At 36.6% G+C, this 18,878-nt stretch overlaps 1 protein-coding gene across 4 annotated transcripts in view; it reads right to left on the reverse strand.

Moving 5' to 3' along the window:
- pde7a (phosphodiesterase 7A) overlaps positions 1-18,878 on the reverse strand; it is a 147,192-nt gene that overhangs the window by 66,885 nt on the left and 61,429 nt on the right. The window contains exons 3-5 of one of the 4 annotated variants that reach the window (XM_051929170.1): positions 9,718-9,750; positions 9,160-9,249; positions 2,263-2,286 (exon numbers count right to left, since the gene is read on the reverse strand). In XM_051929170.1, coding sequence (XP_051785130.1) covers positions 2,263-2,286; positions 9,160-9,249; positions 9,718-9,750 — 147 coding nt within the window. The remainder of the gene's footprint in view (positions 1-2,262; positions 2,287-9,159; positions 9,250-9,717; positions 9,751-18,878) is intronic. The other 3 variants (XM_051929171.1, XM_028803576.2, XM_028803577.2) reach the window with 3 other exon arrangements.

An 18,878-nucleotide genomic window follows, 5' to 3' on the forward strand; every position in this document is an offset into this window, starting at 1 on the left:
AATTTATTAAAACTTTCTAGGAAGGTAATCTCATGGACTACAAAATAAAGCAATGTTTTGAATTTAGACCCTTAAAAACTTAAAATGTTACAGTACTGGATACATACACAACTAGCATATTTATTTTATTTAGCTTGCATGCAGCAACTAGCATATTTATTTTATTCAGCTTGCATGCATGTTGTATGGAAAAAACTGACACCAAATACCTCAAAAGGTAGAAACTAAAAATGCACTCTAACAAGTATTTAGAAAGTAGTTATTAGAATAAAATTGAGCCACCATTTGTAATAACTATGTCTTTTGAGTTGGTGTCTACTAGTTTTGTACACAGAGTGCTGTTTGCAATTTTCTCTTGGCAGACTTGCTCCAAAGTGTTTGGAAAATGAGAAAATGAAATAATATATTAACACAATTTCATATTTGATGTAATCTTAAGAGAGTATTTTTCCACTTACAACTTACACCTAAGGTTCTAATCTTTGACAAAATCACAAGATATTCATTCAAAAATCCTACAAAAATCACAGAAATTCCCCTTGATATTAATGGTTAGTAGCCACTGTTATACAGCTGCAGTTTTTCATAAAATATAATGAATCTTCTTATTAAGAAATTGATACTACGTTGCAAAAAAAGAGAGAGAGAAAAAATAGGCTTATCTTTCAAATGAATCAGAAAAGGTGTCAGTCACTGGGAAAAGTTAAAACCTTGTTAAGCAATAAACTTATTATAGGACATTTAACCAGGATGGTTACCAGACATTACTGTTTCAGATGATTAATTTGTTTTTTCTCTTACGTTTTAACATATAGTACATAACTATTACAAACTAAAATAATAAATCTCCCTTTGCAAATGGAATTTTTAATTATGCATCCTAATAAAATTCAAAGCATGAGGGAGACCAACTTTCCTGCATGCAATACGTTTGTACAAACAAATCAAAAGACAAAAAGAATAATATGTGTATATTTTCCTAAAAAACAAAATCGTTTAGTCCCTTTGAAGACCCACAAGTTAAACTGCTCATTAATTACAAAGATGATAAGATTTCTGATATCAGATAGTCCTTTGGAGTCATGAATGACAGTAATATGTTTCAATTCATGAAAGATTAATGAAATTTAGTTCATGACCCAACTCAAGACTATTTTGTAATAAACTCACAGCACCTGAACAACAAGTAAATCCTGAAAGACTGCTAATAGAATTACAGTGGTGTCTTTACTGAAAGAAGCTTCTTCCTTTTCAATCAATCAGTCTTTGTTCTATATAGTCCCTTCACTAAAGCACCAGACAAGGTGTGTAAATAAGAGAACAATATACTGTAAAGTAACAAGCTAAAATACCAAATCATATAATGTTTTTATTTGTATAGCCGTGTACAAAAATGCTTCAAATGTCACAATAAAACTGGTTAAGGATTATTTGTGTAAACTATGGAGCACAGCAAAAAAAATTAAAATGTGTTGAATGGGAATGGTTGTAGAAGAGGGTTGAATTGCATAATATCAAAGTAACATGTTTTGATATTTGCAGTTACCTGACAAGACAAAAACAATGACTAAAATTACAAAACAGGAATCTATTAAAAATGAACAGCTGTGACAGTTACAGTACCATATTGCAGGGAGATCCAAAATACATTAGAAACAGGCAGAAACCTGGATGGATTCTATTTAAACTAGGAAGGTGGTGATATACTAGGAAGGTATAAGCGCTAATCAGTCAAAAGAAACTTTAAACTAAGCAATGTGGAGGTAATGAATTCAGAACAGGCCAGTTTTGAAATTTCATTGAAGGTATCAGACAGAATTAATTGAATACACACAATCTAAATGTAACATTATTAACAGTGAAAGGGCCAGCATAGAATGGGTAATATACAGTATAAAAGTATTAAGAGTAAAAAAAAAAAAAAAAAAAAATATTAGGGTTGTAATTTTCTGCACATAAATAAAATACAGCAGCAATATAAACTAGGCTGAATTCTAGACATTGGAATGAGTATGACATAAAGAGACACATTTTGTTTAGATAAATACAAGCACCTTCTTTAAATAGGAGATAAAGCCAAAGTAATCTGGAGATAAACTTCCTGGGCCAAACTGTTATACATGTGTGGCAAGCATATATCATTGAACATTTACAGTAACGCATTCACTTCAGTGAGGTAAGACAACTAGTAGCTTTTGGTCCATGATGCTAATTGACACAACTATCAGGTGCAGGTTTCCTCATGCAAGACAGTATGCTAACCTATATACTTGCAAGTTGTCTTTGCTAAAAAAAAAACAAAAAAAAATTCTAAACTTTTTTTCAGTTTTCAGTCATCAGTCAACACTCAACACTACAGTTCACAGAATGTGCAAATCATGTTTTCAAGTGGCAAAAAATAACTACAAGAAAAATGATTTTTAGGATATTAGTAACATTAAACTAGCCCTGATTAATTACTATAGATTTAATGTTGTAGATTCAGTTGCACTTCAGGAGTAAAATCTGTATAGATTTGTTTTTGGATAATATTACATAAATACTAGTTAAAAAGAATCAATACTGGCATCAGAAATATTAATTTGCACTTAAATGTTAAAGACAAAAATCTGCAATAATTCTAGCTTTAAAAACCATTTTCAGTGGAGGACATTGACTTTGCTTGAAGAGAAGCAGAATGAATGGTGTGAATATGCTGTTCTTTAAACATTTAGTTGCAGGAGTAAAATAACTTTCAAATCAGCCCCTTTCCAGTGTCTTTACTGTGTGTCAGCCCCTTAAAACAGAAGAATATGACAACATGTGTTGATACTACAGCAGCAGATACCAAAGTGAAACATTCTGAAAAAATTCTACTTATACCACACTCGAAAACACAAAGTACACTATCTTTATGACAGTATTTTGCAAAGATATTATCAATGATGCATTCTGGTACAACTTATCTAGAAAATGCTCCATTTTGAAGAATGCACATACACTGACTTCCAGTTTAAAAGACTAAATATTGTACATATTTTAAATAATAAGCCAAGTTTTTTCACCTTGAGCCCTCTCAGGGTTGGTAGCGAAATCCTGCCCCAAGTGGAGGAGTTCAAGTATCTCGGGGTCTTGTTCACGAGTGAGGGAAGAATGGAGCGTGAGATCGACAGGCGGATCGGTGCGGCATCCGCAGTAATGCGGGCTCTGCATTGGTCTGTCGTGGTGAAAAAGGAGCTGAGCCATAAGGCAAAGCTCTCAATTTACCAGTCGATCTATGTTCCTACCCTCACCTATGGTCATGAACTATGGGTAGTGACCGAAAGAACGAGATCGCGAATACAAGCGGCTGAAATGAGTTTCCTCCGCAGGGTGTCTGGGCTTTCCCTTAAAGATAGGGTGAGAAGCTCAGTCATCCAGGAGGGGCTCAGAGTAGAGCCGCTGCTCCTCCGCATCGAGAGGAGTCAGATGAGGTGGTTCGGGCATCTAATCAGGATGCCTCCTGGACGCCTCCCTGGTGAGGTGTTCCGGGCACGTCTAACCGGGAGGAGGCCCCGGGGAAGACCCAGGACACGTTGGAGGGACTATGTCTCTCGACTGGCCTGGGAACGCCTTGGGATTCTCCCGGAAGAGCTAGAAGAAGTGGCCGGGGGAGAGGGAAGTCTGGGCATCTCTGCTCAAGCTGCTGCCCCCGTGACCCGATCTCGGATAAGCGGGAGACAATGGATGGATGGACTATATTAAAGGAATTCAATTATTTTTCTTTATATTTTCAATATTTTATGAAAATTTTTAAAGTCTATTTTAATCACAGTGATGGTCTACAAAAGCAATAATGAATCAAATGTAAAACCTTTGCCTGGAACCTTCAGTGCCAAGTGCTTCAGAAAATGGAAACCCATGTTGTGATGTACAAATTCATAAATTAAAAATTCACTTAAACGCTCACTAGGCATACCAGGTAGAATCCTCCCTTTAGTGTCTACAATAAGCTGAATTCTTTGTGGTATGGATTCAAAAAGGTGATGGAATTATTCCAAGGAGTTTTAAGTCCATGCTTATGTGAGAACATCACACAACTCAGGGAGTTTTGTCCGTTCATGCTGTAAATTTCCCATCTGAGCTCAAACCAAAGGTGCTCTATTGGAATGAGAATGTAGAACTGTAAACTAAAGTGTAATATTCAAGGGAAAAGGTTGAAATATGCATGTTTTATGGAAAAGGGTAGATTCTGGCCATACAAAGACATTACATGGTAATAAGCTTTTTGAGTATAGGAAAGGTGTTATATACGTACATTATTTTTTAATTCTTAGGTACTCCATGGCCTAAAATTATGCTTAGTTGGCATGAAGATGCATATCATATGCTAATTAAAAATTCTACACTGCATTATAGTACCACTGCAGAGGGCAGAATATTTCCATGGATTTATAGTTACTCAAAATTTTGACCCTTCCATCTGCAAGTAGTAGCATAAATCACATCACGATTCATCAGACTTGGCAAACATTTTAATAATTTTCAAATCTTTATTTGTACAATCCCACTTTAGCCATTTTTTTTGTTTAAGGCGATAGGAGTAAAACCCAGCATGGTATTCTTCTACCATAACTTAACCTCCTAAAGATCTGACACACTATGCAATCAGAGAAGCCTTCTGCACACCACTCTAGAAAAGAGCTGTCATTTAATGCATCTGTGACCTTTCTGGCATCCTGAACGTTTCAGTCCATTCTCCTCTGACACCTCTCAGTAACTAAAACTAGAAAAACTAGAAGTAAAGCACAATTTTTTTTTTTGTTTAACACACCACTCCATGTAAACTCTCGAGATTGCAAAGCAAGAAAATTCCAGATAGGCAGCTGCTTTTCAGATACTGAAATCACCAAGCGTATGCATAAATAATTATACCACAGTGAAGGCACTTAGATCACACAACCTTGCTGTATTATTAAGCTGAACCTCTTCCAGTTAGCATAATATTTACTATATACAGAAATTTGAACCTGATCTATTATGAAAAACACCACTGGAAAAAAACAAGTTCTATTTTTCAGTCAACATTACTATACAGTGCATCCGGAAAGTATTCACAGCGCATCACATTTTCCACATTTTGTTATGTTACAGCCTTATTCCAAAATGGATTAAATTCATTTTTTTCCTCAAAATTCTACACACAACGCCCCATAAGGACAATATGAAAAAAGTTTACTTGACGTTTTTGCAAATTTATTAAAAATAAAAAAAAACTATTCACAGCCTTTGCTCAACACTTTGTCGATGCACCTTTGGCAGCAATTACAGCCTCAAGACTTTTTGAATATTATGCCACAAGCTTGGCACACCTATCCTTGGCCAGTTTCGCCCATTCCTCTTTGCAGCACCTCTCAAGCTCCATCAGGTTGGATGGGAAGCGTCGGTGCACAGCCATTTTCAGATCTCTCCACAAATGTTCAATCGGATTCAAGTCTGGGCTCTGGCTGGGCCACTCAAGGACATTCACAGAGTTGTCCTGAAGCCACTCCTTTGATATCTTGGCTGTGTGCTTAGGGTCGTTGTCCTGCTGAAAGATGAACCGTCGCCCCAGTCTGAGGTCAAGAGCGCTCTGGAGCAGGTTTTCATCCAGGATGTCTCTGTACATTGCTGCAGTCATATTTCCCTTTATCCTGACTAGTCTCCCAGTCCCTGCCGCTGAAAAACATCCCCACAGCATGGTGCTGCCACCACCATGCTTCACTGTAGGGATGGTATTGGCCTGGTGATGAGCGGTGCCTGGTTTCCTTCAAACGTGACGCCTGGCATTCACACCAAAGAGTTCAATCTTAGTCTCATCAGACAAGAGAATTTTCTTTCTCATGGTCTGAGAGTCCTTCAGGTGCCTTTTGGCAAACTCCAGGCGGGCTGCCATGTGACTTTTACTAAGGAGTGACTTCTGTCTGGCCACTCTACCATACAGGCCTGATTGGTGGTTTGCTGCAGAGATGGTTGTCCTTCTGGAAGTTTCTCCTCTCTCCACAGAGGACCTCTGGAGCTCTGACAGAGTGACCATCGGGTTCTTGGTCACCTCCCTGACTAAGGCCCTTCTCCCCTGATCGCTCAGTTTAGATGGCCGGCCAGCTCTAGGAGGAGTCCTGGTGGTTTCAAACTTCTTCCACTTACGGATGATGGAGGCCACTGTGCTCATTGGGACCTTCAAAGCAGCAGAAATTTTTCTGTAACCTTCCCCAGATTTGTGCCTTGAGACAATCCTGTCTCTGAGGTCTACAGACAATTCCTTTGACTTCATGCTTGGTTTGTGCTCTGACATGAACTGTCAACTGTGGGACCTTAAATAGACAGGTGTGTGCCTTTCCAAATCATGTCCAATCAACTGAATTTACCACAGGTGGACTCCAATTAAGCTGCAGAAACATATCAAGGATGATCAGGGGAAACAGGATGCACCTGAGCTCAATTTTGAGCTTCATGGCAAAGGTTGTGAATACTTACGTATATGTGCTTTCTCAATTTTTTTATTTTTAATAAATTTGCAAAAACCTCAAGTAACCTTTTTCACATTGTCATTATGGGATGTTGTGTGTAGAATTTTAAGAAAAAAAATGAATTTAATCCATTTTGGAATAAGGCTGTAACATAACAAAATGTGGAAAAAGTGTTGCGCTGTGAATACTTTCCGGATGCACTGTATTTGTTAAAATGCTCACAAGCTAAAAAGAAAGTTTTTAATGACATAAAAAGTCATGTCAAGGTTTTGCCTTGATGAAATTCTGCAGCCCATTTCTTTACTGTGGAGAAAGGGAACTGTCCTGGTGCACATCGATTAGACAAGAATGAACTTCTGATGGCATAAGTTGAGTTGTAAATTCATGGGTTGTAGTCTTCCACAGACTTTGCTGCCTAATGTTATGAGTCTTTAAACATAAGAACCATGCATATCTGCTCTCAAGTGACAAGCCAAAGACATAGTACTTAAGTGATATTTAAAAAACAACTATCATAAATTTGGTCCTTCTCAGCCATCATTAATGGAATAGTTTATGTCAAGGACTCCCAAAATGCTATACCATCTGGTCAGAGCCTCAGTTAGCATAAACGTAATGCTACAAAGCTGTGATTAAATACCAAGTGATAACTCTAGGTCATGGGTTTTCAGCTTCCAGGAACTGAAATATTTTGAAGTATCACTGTTTTCTTTCAGTCTTAAATTGTTAAATAGTGAACTCTTACTGTGCATAACTAAAAACTGTACTTTTTAATTCCTAACCCTTCTCTGAATATGGAATTTGGGGATTTTAACAAGTGATTACTGATAGCATTCTCTGTGGTTGTGTATGTCCTTATTTTTCTTATATACATCAAATGCTTTAGTAATGAATTACTTTTAAGTGTAAGAATAGTAGCATGGCATTATAAAGAATACAAATTAGAAAGCTTAAAACTTCCAAATTTTTATTTTACAAAAAATAGTTACACATGAAAGAAGCAGAAGAAAAACTCTTGTGAAAGCTGACTGACTTTGTTTTAGGGTCCAATTTTGGTAACTTTAAGCACAGCTCTGCTTCTAACTTCAGTCTATTCCCGTATTTACTTTTACCAAAAGGATGAATGTTACCAAGCAGTGGTTGAAACAATAACTTTTTGCAGTTGATTAACATTAATAATACTAAAATGAAATGTTAGGTTATGTGTATGTTATTACTATTAATTGTTAAACTTCATCTTTGCTCTTCACTGTATATTATTCTGCCTTAGTCTGCCAATTTCTGAAACTGTTCTTAAAAGATAGACACAAAGATACAGAGACATAGACAGGCTTTTGTTCACTCCCCTGAGTAATAACTGGCAGCTGTTTGCATACCGCAAAGGTTCAAGACCACTGCTTTTATGTATAACTACACTGATACACAATTACTTTGATGAATGTATTTAATGTTACCTACTGTTTATTTAAAAACATGTAATATGTTAAATGCAATTGTATTTTATCAAGTAGATACAGACAAAAGGAAAGGCTGGAAGAAACAATTACACAAGGACAATTTAGTAAAGTGAAAATGTATTTTACTGACCAGAAGGTGGAGGTGGAGGAATAAGACAGTAAAGTTTCTGTAGAGCTGTGCGATGTCTTAAAAGTTCACATCATTATTTCAAAACATCAATGATGTTCAATACCATTGAGGGGTTGGAGAAATGCTTGTGGATTTAAAAATAAATGACCTGATCTACAAATGTACTGTGGAAAGCGACCATATGGGGTGGGGTGGGGGGTAATGGTATGTGGAATATTATAGCTTCGCATGCAGGAGTTAGTTTTGTTGCTTCACAGATTTATGTAGCTCAGAACACTTCTCGTCATTCTGTAATTTTGTTCCAATGATTCAAAGGTTATTCAATCCAAGTTAAATTAAAAATGCTATAAATCACAATGCCATATTGGCAAGAAACTTTAAAATTAGATCTGCTTCATAAAATGGATTTGAACAAATGTCTACCAACAGGAAACTAGAAGTTACATTTACTCACTCAAACACAGTCTCCTCAGCTATTCTCTTTCTACCATCTTCTGAACAAAAAAAAAAAAAAAAAAAAAAAAAAAGCAAATCGGCACACATTATAGAAAAAACAAAAATCATACTTTGTGGTTTTGTCATGGCTTGGCTATAGTATATATTTTTCCTTTTGTTATCCAGCATGCAAACAACATGCCACAAAAAGCACATAACACTAAGTGCCAATTAGTATTTCAAGGTTGCACTGTACAATGTGCATACAGAAGGACAATGTTACTTGGGTCCTCAACAGAATTATGACCATTTTAGTTTATACCCTGCCTAGTGTTTTAATGGCAAAACAGATGTGATCAGTTTATTAACTAAAACCTTAACTTTTATGATATCATCCTCTAACTGGCCGTAATTAAATAAGTGCCACTACAAGGTTTAATGACAGAAAAAGAAAAAAAAAAAACAAAAAGGCACTACAGGCTAAAAGTAGGAGAAGCTTAATACAACATTGTTTGTACAGAAATTATAATTATGATTCTCTGCCCACACCAAAGTTCACTTTCTTGACACTATTTAAAACAAATTTGTTCAGAAAAGTAAATACATTGCACAGAAACATTCATCAAAATGAATATTTGTAGTCTTGCAACACAAACAACATAATACTTACAGTGCAAAATGCGAAAATCGATGTAAAGATATGGATGAGAGCCCCTTCTTTCTGGTTCAAACCCTACCCGACTCCTTACTCTTACATCTCCTGGAAAGTATCAACAATTAAAAAATTTAGAAGGTAAAAAAAAAAACATTTTAATATTGTAACTTGAAACATAATAAAAAGCACCAGTGTTAAAAGGCAAAATTGCAAAACAGTTAAAAATGTGACAAACATGCAGGTGCGTGCCAGTAGTCACCCTGCTGCCCACCCCTGCAAATTTACTTTAGCAGAGCGAGGCAAAACAAAACAACAAAAAGCTTTTGCTGTGCATTCAGACAAAACAAATTAAAATCAAATTCTTCTGTGATAACTGGTGAACTCTGGGTAACATTCTTTCAGTTTCATTCATATCCCAACCTGCAAAGTCTTGTAATTATGTTTGCACATGATTAAAAAAAAAAAAAAATGATGGCAGCCTGTAGCGATTCAGTTTTGCTGAATGTAAGGGAGAAAAAAAAAGAAGAAGAAAAAAAAAAAAAAGTATAAACTTTCCCACTAGCATTTACTTACTTGAAAACAGCTGTTTGAATATTACACAAGCCCCTATCAAAATACCAAAACCGAGTATTAAAATTTATTAGAAACAAATGATTTCTGAAAATTAAACCTCTATATACAAGACAAATATATATAGTACAAAATACAAATGTTAAACTTTTTTGTATTTAAGCTGTTTATTTTTATAATTATTTTAAAAAGCCTAAGAAATAGTGTTTAAAAATGACAAAGAAAAATAAATACTTAAAACATGGAATAATGTACTGCTTTGATTAACGTTTTAAGCAAGTCATATGATTTGGCTTTACATTGAACTTTTCTTATACAGTGATCCCAACCATATGCAGAAACTGAAAATTGTTTAAAAACACACTATTTAAATGGCACAGGCCATAATGGAGGATTATCACCCACAATTGCACTAAAGGTGAAATCAAACTATTATTACATATAGTATCCTATTCACACAAACAAGGCTCTCACTCAAAATGAAATGGTACTTAAAACATAAAACATTTAATTAAAAAAATATATATCACATTTCTGTAAATAAATTTTAGGTGTCTCTTATGCTCAATCCTAAAAAAGCTACAGTGGCAGCCAGTGTATGTTTTAGATTTTAAAAAATTACTTAACTGGGGCATGGCATCAAACTCTGAGGTTCAAGTTATCTATTAATAAAGTGAACATTCCAAAAATGACATGTTAACAGGTACCAGCCAGTTAATGATCAAATGACTGGAGAGTGCCCTTTGTTTGGATAAAATAAGGAAGAAATGAGTTATTGACGTTACCAAAAGTGTATTAACATGGAACGTAAAAAAAGTAGTCTTACAAAATAGTTATGCTTCAAAAAGAAAAAAAAGCAACATTTAAGCCTGATCATCCTACAAATTAACATTTAAGTAACAGTCTAGCATACCCTTGTTGAAGCTTATAATTAGCTATGCATACTATATCCGTTTAATCATGTGTACAAAAATATTCTCTATTTTGTTTCTCTTCCTGGTATCCTACTGTGGCACTTTGTGCCACTACTGTACTGCCAAGCTGTTTTCTTGCCCATGAAACAATATCTGTAATAATGGGGAGGACTGGGGTAAATGCATAGAAGGATTCTTTTGCCATGTTAGACATTCCAGCACTGACTACAATAGAACATCAAGTGGGAGTAGGCAGCTAGCATTTTACCTAGGTCTCTAGGACTATGACGGTGTCTGACTTTGTAATAACCAACTGTGGACCTCCAGAAGTTTATTTTCCCCCAGCAATGCAGTTGACTAGAGTTTTTGGTTTCCTTGCCTCTGTTGTCAACTAGCCATAATTAAACAATTAACTAATGGAACTATATTGTTACGTTCCATTTATGTTAATTAGTTTCAAACTACTTTGTTTTCTGTGCCTTCATGTGTATGCATTATGTAATTAGTCATTTTATAAGTTTCTAATTGCATTTTAATATGAACTTAATTATATTTGAACTGTAAGTTCAGGCTGGCACACAAAAATAAACTGATCTGAAATTATACATTGAAATTGAATATTTTACTAAATTCGCAGGAGGAGTATATGCAGATATCTGATTTAGATCATCAAAAACATAATGCAAGTATTACAATGTTATGATTTACAAAGTTTTACTTTTATGATCACTCTATATAAAGTCCCTAAAAGCTCCATGAACATTATGACGCAAGCACACAAAGAAAACCAAATGCGAGTTCAGTCTACAGTTTTGTAAATACCAATTACATTGTAATGAAATCTTATACCAAGTTCTATATCTTTAATGAAATATTTTTAAACACTAAACCAGTGCTTCCCAAACTCGGTCCTGGGGACCCCCTGTGGCTGCAGGTTTCCAAACCCCCAACTAGCTTCTGTTTATTTAATTGTACTCCTAGGCTAATTAAGTGAACTGTTATTTATATTAAAATGTACCAAGTACTTATATGGGAATAATGTATTTTTTTCTTTTTAACAATATTTTCATCTTGATTTTCATTCTACTTTTCTAGGCGCTCTAATTGTTTAATTAATCCATTATTTACTAATTAGTGACTTGGACACTAAAGTAGTTGCAGCCTTTGATTATTCAGTGTTGTTTGCCTGGTTGTCTGCTCTGCTCATTTTTAATTGTCATTAATAAGATACAATGAAGGGGGAAAACTGCACAGAGAAATGGCAAAACATAATGAAATTAACAAGAGAGTTAAGCATTTAAATCTATAGCAAAAGCAGAAATATTTCTAAATGTCTTATAAATGTAAAAATCATGCTGCTGTGCTTTTCTGAATATAAAATAAAACAAAATGAGATCAGTGTTATCAGGTATTGTCACTGATCATATAAATCTGGTTGGAACAAAAGCCTGCAGCCACAGCAGGTCTGCAGGACCGAGTTTGGGAAGCACTGTACTAAACTGATCAATTCACTGAAAAGTTACACCACTACAAAACAGGTGCAATGGAGTATTTAGACACATTCACTTTCTGCACAGTTTGTATTGAATTCATTTTATATTAACAAATTTGACATTTCTGCCAGTCAATCTACACTGCATAATCCAAAACAACAAATTAAAAATGTGTTTTCAGAAAGATTTACAAATTTGCTGAAAAAGAAAAAAAAAATCAAAAACTAAAACATCTCATTTATACAAGCATTCAGCTCTTTGCTGTGGAACTGCGAATTGTACTCCAGGGCATGCTGTTTGCTTTATTATCATTGAAATGTGTCTAGAGCTTGATTTGAGCCAAACTACGTCAAAATGAATTGATTGGACACACTTTAGAAGACACATACTTGTGTATATAAGGTCCCACAATTCACATCGCATGTCTGGACAAAAACCAAACCATTAAGACCAAGGAGCTCTCTGTAGATCTCCACAATCAAATTGTGGTGAAACACAGATAAGGGCAAGGGTATAAAATCATTTCTAAACCTTTGAGTGATCTTAAAAGCATAGTGGCCTCAGCAGCTGTGACACAAATGGAGTATAGAACCACAAGGATTCTTCCTAGACCTGGCAGTCCTGCCAAACTGAGTACCCAGGGAGGTGGACCTGAACCCCAATGGTCACACTAAACAAAGCTTCATATGTCCCCTGCGGAGTTGGGAAAACCTGTTAAAAGAACGACCATGTCAGTGGCACTCCATCAATTGTGTGTTTATGGCAGAGTGACTAGAAAGATCACACTCTTGTATAAAAGGTATACGACAGGGTGCATAGAGTTTGCAAAATGGCAAACAGCATGTGGAAAAAGATTACTGGACTGGTGGGTAGAATCACAAGCACTATATCTGGGGAAGACCAGACACTGCTAATCACCTGCCTAATACCATCCCCACTTAATAATAATAATAATACATTTTATTTATATAGCGCCTTTCCCATGCTCAAGGTACTTCACAGAGTTTAAGAAAGAACAGCAGGGTATACAGTATATAGCACTGTACAAACCAGATAAATAAATAAAGAAGATTAAGACAGTAAATTCAGAGAAAAAGCCTAACAGACAACATAATTGATGGTCTCGCGCGCATACACACAGGTTACATGAGCATCTTGACATAGAGGTAAACTGAGAGAAGGGTAGTAAAGTCAAGTAGAGCTAAAGGTCTTCCTGAACAGATGAGTTTTGAGTTGTTTTTTAAAAGAATTCATGGAGTCAGCTGACCTGATTAATTTCGGTAGGTCATTCCAGAGTCTGGGCGTTATACAACTGAAGGCCCTGTCACCCATGGAGTGTAGATTAGTGTGGGGCACAACAAGATTGCCAGAATCAGAGGACCTTAGTGGGCGGACAGGCACATAGTGATGGAGAAGGTCACTGATGTAGTTTGGTGCAAGGTCATTTAAGGTTTTGTAGGTTATTAGTAGGATTTTATATTCGATTCTGTAAGACACAGGGAGCCAGTGAAGGCGGAGCAGGATGGGTGTTATGTGCTCGCTGCTGGTTCGAGTAAGGACTCTTGCAGCCGAGTTTTGAATAAGCTGGAGCTGTGATATAAGATTAGAAGGGACACCTGCCAGCAGGGAATTACAATAATCGATGCGGGATGTGATAAAAGCATGGATACGTTTCTCAGCATTAGAAAAGGAGAGGAAGGAGCGAACACGGGATATGTTACGGAGGTGAAAGTAAGAAAGTTTCTTAATGTGATTTATGTAGGTGGAATAAGAAAGGGAGGAATCAAAAATGACACCAAGATTCTTTGCAGTAGAGGCAGGTCTGATGAGATCACCACCAAGATGGACTGGGAAGGAGCTCATTTTATTAAGTTGCACTTTAGTCCCAATTTGCAGGAGGTCAGTTTTGTTGCAATTTAATTTTAAAGAGTTCTGCTCCATCCAGGTATTAATTTCACAAAGGGAGGTTGTGAGCTAAGAGCGCTCTGATGAAGTTCCACTTTTAAAATTGAAATAAAGTGGAGTATCATCTGCATAAAAATGATAACCCAGTCCAAAGCTACGAATAATATGTCCAAGGGGAAGCATATAAATACATAAAAATACTTGACCGAGAAGACTGAAAACTTTAACTTCTGTTAAAGTGGCTTCTACAAACTACTGAGTTAATGGGATGAATGTTTACAGTGCCTTCAGAAAACCCCTTCATTTTAACATTTTGCTATGCTGAAACCTTATGCAAAAATCATTTAAATTGTATTTTTCCCCTCATCAAACAACACTCAATACCCCAGATTAAAGGTAAAAATAAGATTTTTCAAACTTTAGCAAATATCGCATTGACATGCAAGTATTCAAGCCCTTTGCTTAGTACTTTGTTGAAGTATCTTTGGCGGTGATTAGTGACAAGCTTTGCATCCAAGTATTCAGACCCTTTACTTTGTACTTTGTTAAAGTATATCTGGCAGTGATTACTGACAAGATTTGCACCCCTGAATTTAGAGATTTTCTGATTTTTTTTTATGCAGATCCTCTAAATTACTGTCAGGTTGAATGGAAAACATCAGTAGACAGATATATTGAGATTTTTTCAGAGATCTTCAATTATATTTAAGTCTGGGCTTTGGCTGTGCCACATAAGAACATTCACAGAGTTGACACTAAGTCAATCCTGTTTTGCATTTGCTTTGTGCTTGGGGTCAATGTCCAGTTGGACGGTGATCTGTCAGCCCAGATCACTCTGGAGCAGGTTTTTATTAAGGATATTTTTGCTCCATTCAGCTTTCCCTCATCCCTGACTAGCATCCTAGTCCCTACCACTGAAAAACAATACCACAGCATGATGCTGCCATCACCAAACTTCACCCTTGGAATGGTGTTGCACAGGTGACAAGTGGTACTTTGTTTCCTCTATACATGACAGTCCAAGAGTCCTTTAGGTGCCTTTTTGCAAACTCAAAGCAGGCTTTCACGTACTGTCTGGCCACTCTATAAAGCCCAGATTAGTGGAATATTGCAGTGGTGGACGCCCTTCTGGAAGTTTCTCCAATCTCCATACAACATTGGGTTTTAGGTCACCTCCCTTACCAAGGCCCTTTCCTTCTAGTTTGGCTGGGAAGCCAGCTCTAGGATGAGTTGTTGTTCCTCCAAACTTACTCAATTTAAGAATTATGGAAGCTCCTGGAAACCTTCAGGGCTGCAGAAATACTTTTCTGTAACCTTCCCCAGATATGGTCCGTGACACAATAATGTCTCTAAGCTTTGCAGTCAATTCCTTCAACCTCATGGCTTGGTCTTTGCTCTGATACACATTTTCAAATGTGGACACCTATTCAGACAGATGTGTACCTTACTTAAACATGTGCAATTAACTGAATTTACCACAGGTTTACTCCAAACAAGATTCAGAAACATTTCAACGATGATCACTAGAATGGGATGTACCTGAGACAGACTTGAAGTATCACAGAAAGGGTTTGAACATTATTTCTATGCGACATTTCAGTTTTTTTTTTTTTTTTTTTTTTATTTTTAACACTAGAATCCTTGAAGACTTCGAAAAAAGTTTTAATGCCACCTTAACTTCCTTAGCATCTAGTCATCAGCGTCTTTGTTTTGCAAATGTGTTGATCAGCTCTGACAGCACACAGCCTGCTATCCCATCCCCCACCTATACAGCTGAAGTCAGACACAAAGTTCTCCCTGATCAATCCTGTTTATTTGGGTGTGAGGTGTCTGGAATTGTATAGGGTAAATAATATATTGTTATTTGGAAAACATACATTTCATGTGTGTTCCATGTCTACAATGATTTAGGTAAATGTAGGATGATAGGAAATGCGAGGCAAGAAACGTTTATACCGCTCTCAGATCCGGCACGATTATAATACGTGCTGCTCTCCTTGAGAGGCAGCAAAAAGAAAAAAGAAAATAAATAATCCAGGGCGCAAGTGACCAACACTACTTTTCTACTACACCACTACAATTATGGAGATACACCAGTGAAAGCAGGGTCAAGTCAAATGATTATTGGAAGACAATGCATATTATCACCGTGACAACAACAAAAAAAACCTTGTATACAGTAATCCCTCGCTATATCGCGCTTCGCCTTTCGCGGCTTCACTCCATCGCGGATTTTATATGTAAGCATATTTAAATATATATCGCGGATTTTTTGCTGGTTCGCGGATTTCTGCGGACAATGGATCTTTTAATTTTTGGTACATGCTTCCTCAGTTGGTTTGCCCAGTTGATTTCATACAAGGGACGCTATTGGCAGATGGCTGAGAAGCTACCCAACACTTTTCTCCCTCTCTCTCTTGCGCTGAGTTTCTCTGATCCTGACGTAGGGGGATTGAGCAGGGGGGCTGTTCGCAAACCTAGACGATACGGAAGCTCGTCTAAAAATGCTGAAAGATTATCTTCACGTTGCTACCTTCTGTGCAAGCTGCATTCTGAAGGACATGCTGCACGGTGCTTCGCATACTTCAAAGCTCAAAGGGCACGTATTGATTTTTGACTTTGTTTTTATCTGTCTCTCTGTCTCTCTCTCTCTCTCTCTCTCTCTCTCTCTCTCTCCCCCCCTGCTCCTGACGGAGGGGGTGTGAGCTGCCGCCTTCAACAGCTTTGTGCCGCGGTGGTTCGCATACTTAAAAGCCAAACAGCCCTATTGATTTGTTTGCTTTTCTTTATCTCTCTGACATCTGCTCCTGACGCAAACTCCTTTGAACAGGAAGATATGTTTGCATTCTTTTAATTGTGAGATGGAACTGTCATCTCTGTCTTGTCATGGAGCACAGTTTAAACTTTTGAAAAAGAGACAAATGTTTGTTTGCAGTGTTTGAATAACGTTCCTGTCTCTCTACAACCTCCTGTGTTTCTGCGCAAATCTGTGACCCAAGCATGACAATATAAAAATAACCATATAAACATATGGTTTCTACTTCGCGGATTTTCTGATTTCGCGGGTGGCTCTGGAACGCAACCCCCGCGATGGAGGAGGGATTACTGTACATAATATCACGCTGCAGCGCTTCCCCACCCCACACAAATCACGACACAAACTCTTGAAAACATACATTACTAATAAACATTTGAGCAAATGGAAACACAAAAAAAACAAATGGACTTATAGTTTTTTAAGTCTTAATTGTACGGTAGCGTTGAGCTCGGTCTGTAATGGGGAATGAGGCGCCGACCAAATCTCTTATTCTGGGAAATGTTCTGATTAACTGTTCCTTGTGCTGGCCCGTCAAGTCCCCTCCGGTATGCCTTCCTCCCGAAAGTAAAAATAATTTGACTGGCAATGAACCCGGGTTCACCTGACGATATCCAAGAGGTGTTAATCCTTTCCCTCGTGCCTTTTCCTGTTATGGCCTCCTCCTCTCTCCTAGTTCTTCCTTTCTTTTTTCCCGCCACCTATTTACATACAGATAGCTCCTCCCCGTACAGTCTGTTGGCCCTCCAAGCCAGGTGCTCCCCTCCCTCTGTATAAAGGGCCGGCCCTAAACATAAAGGCATACCACTAAAACAGGTATGGGAAAAGGTACAAACTTACAGGTACATACACATATTCCGGTCGACCGTTACACGTTGAACACATAACTAAAACAGAAACTTTTTTCATGTTATAGTAATAATGACAATATGCTGACATGAAGTGGATAATGTGTGAAAACTGAAGTCCCAATATCAAATAAATACTTTCACAAAACGTATAACAAAACGAAATTGCTTTAATTCAAGAATATGAATTATATGAATATGTTGCTGTCAATGAGTAAAAACCCAAACCTAAATATCAATCGACACAAGGCCAACATGTCTGCTTGGCTAGTGTAGAGGTAAGACCCGCTGCCTCATAATCAAAAGGTTGCGAGTTCAAGCCCGGGTTCTCCTCGTTTTTGAGTAGAAAATAAAGCTTGTAAAAAATAAAGCCCAGTATGGGAGATTTCTGAATGCAATATTGAAGGCATTCATTGTACGCACATTGTGTTGGAGCAGGATAAGTTGTGTGCTGTAGACAGACTAAAAAACCCTAAAACCTTAAAATTCACCTAAATTTCATCACAAATTGGGCCATTGTGAGCAACAAAAGGAAAAGATGAAAAGTGCCAATAGTCAGTATATATTTGTGCAACACAAATGACAGAAAATATTTTAAAAATTATAAAATTGTATAAAAGTGTTCATATTCAGTATCTGGTTTTGATTATGCTTGTTTTTATCAGACAAAAACAAAACCAGATAGTAAACCATGTAATGTAGCAAGCTTCCACTAACATTAAACTCAAATTATAACCAAACCCATTAAGCGTACAGTTCTGTTTGATTGTAACACAAAACTAAACCCCATAGTAGCTCTTTAACCATACTATAATTACTAAAACTGAAACTAATAGATATAAAAATAAAATAGAAATGTCTTTGTGAAATAAAAACTAAAAATACACAATGAAGGAAAACTAAAACTAAACTGAATTTCCAAGTAAGTTCACAAAAAATGATAAAATTAAAAACTAATATAAAAAGGCAAAACCATAACCTTGGTGTATTGCAGCTGCTTGCAATTATGAATAGAAATTGTAACACACTTAAGCATCAAATTTAAAGATAAACAGCTATTTGATAGCATATCTTAAAATGTCAACATTTATAGTGTAATCAAAAGTGTTTTTTTCTTTTTTCAATAAAATATTGAAAATAACTCAATATTAGGACAATAGACCTAAATAAAATAGGCAGTGGTTTCAAA

Source organism: Erpetoichthys calabaricus, chromosome 6 (genome assembly GCF_900747795.2).
Source record: "Erpetoichthys calabaricus chromosome 6, fErpCal1.3, whole genome shotgun sequence".
Lineage (NCBI taxonomy): Eukaryota > Metazoa > Chordata > Cladistia > Polypteriformes > Polypteridae > Erpetoichthys > Erpetoichthys calabaricus.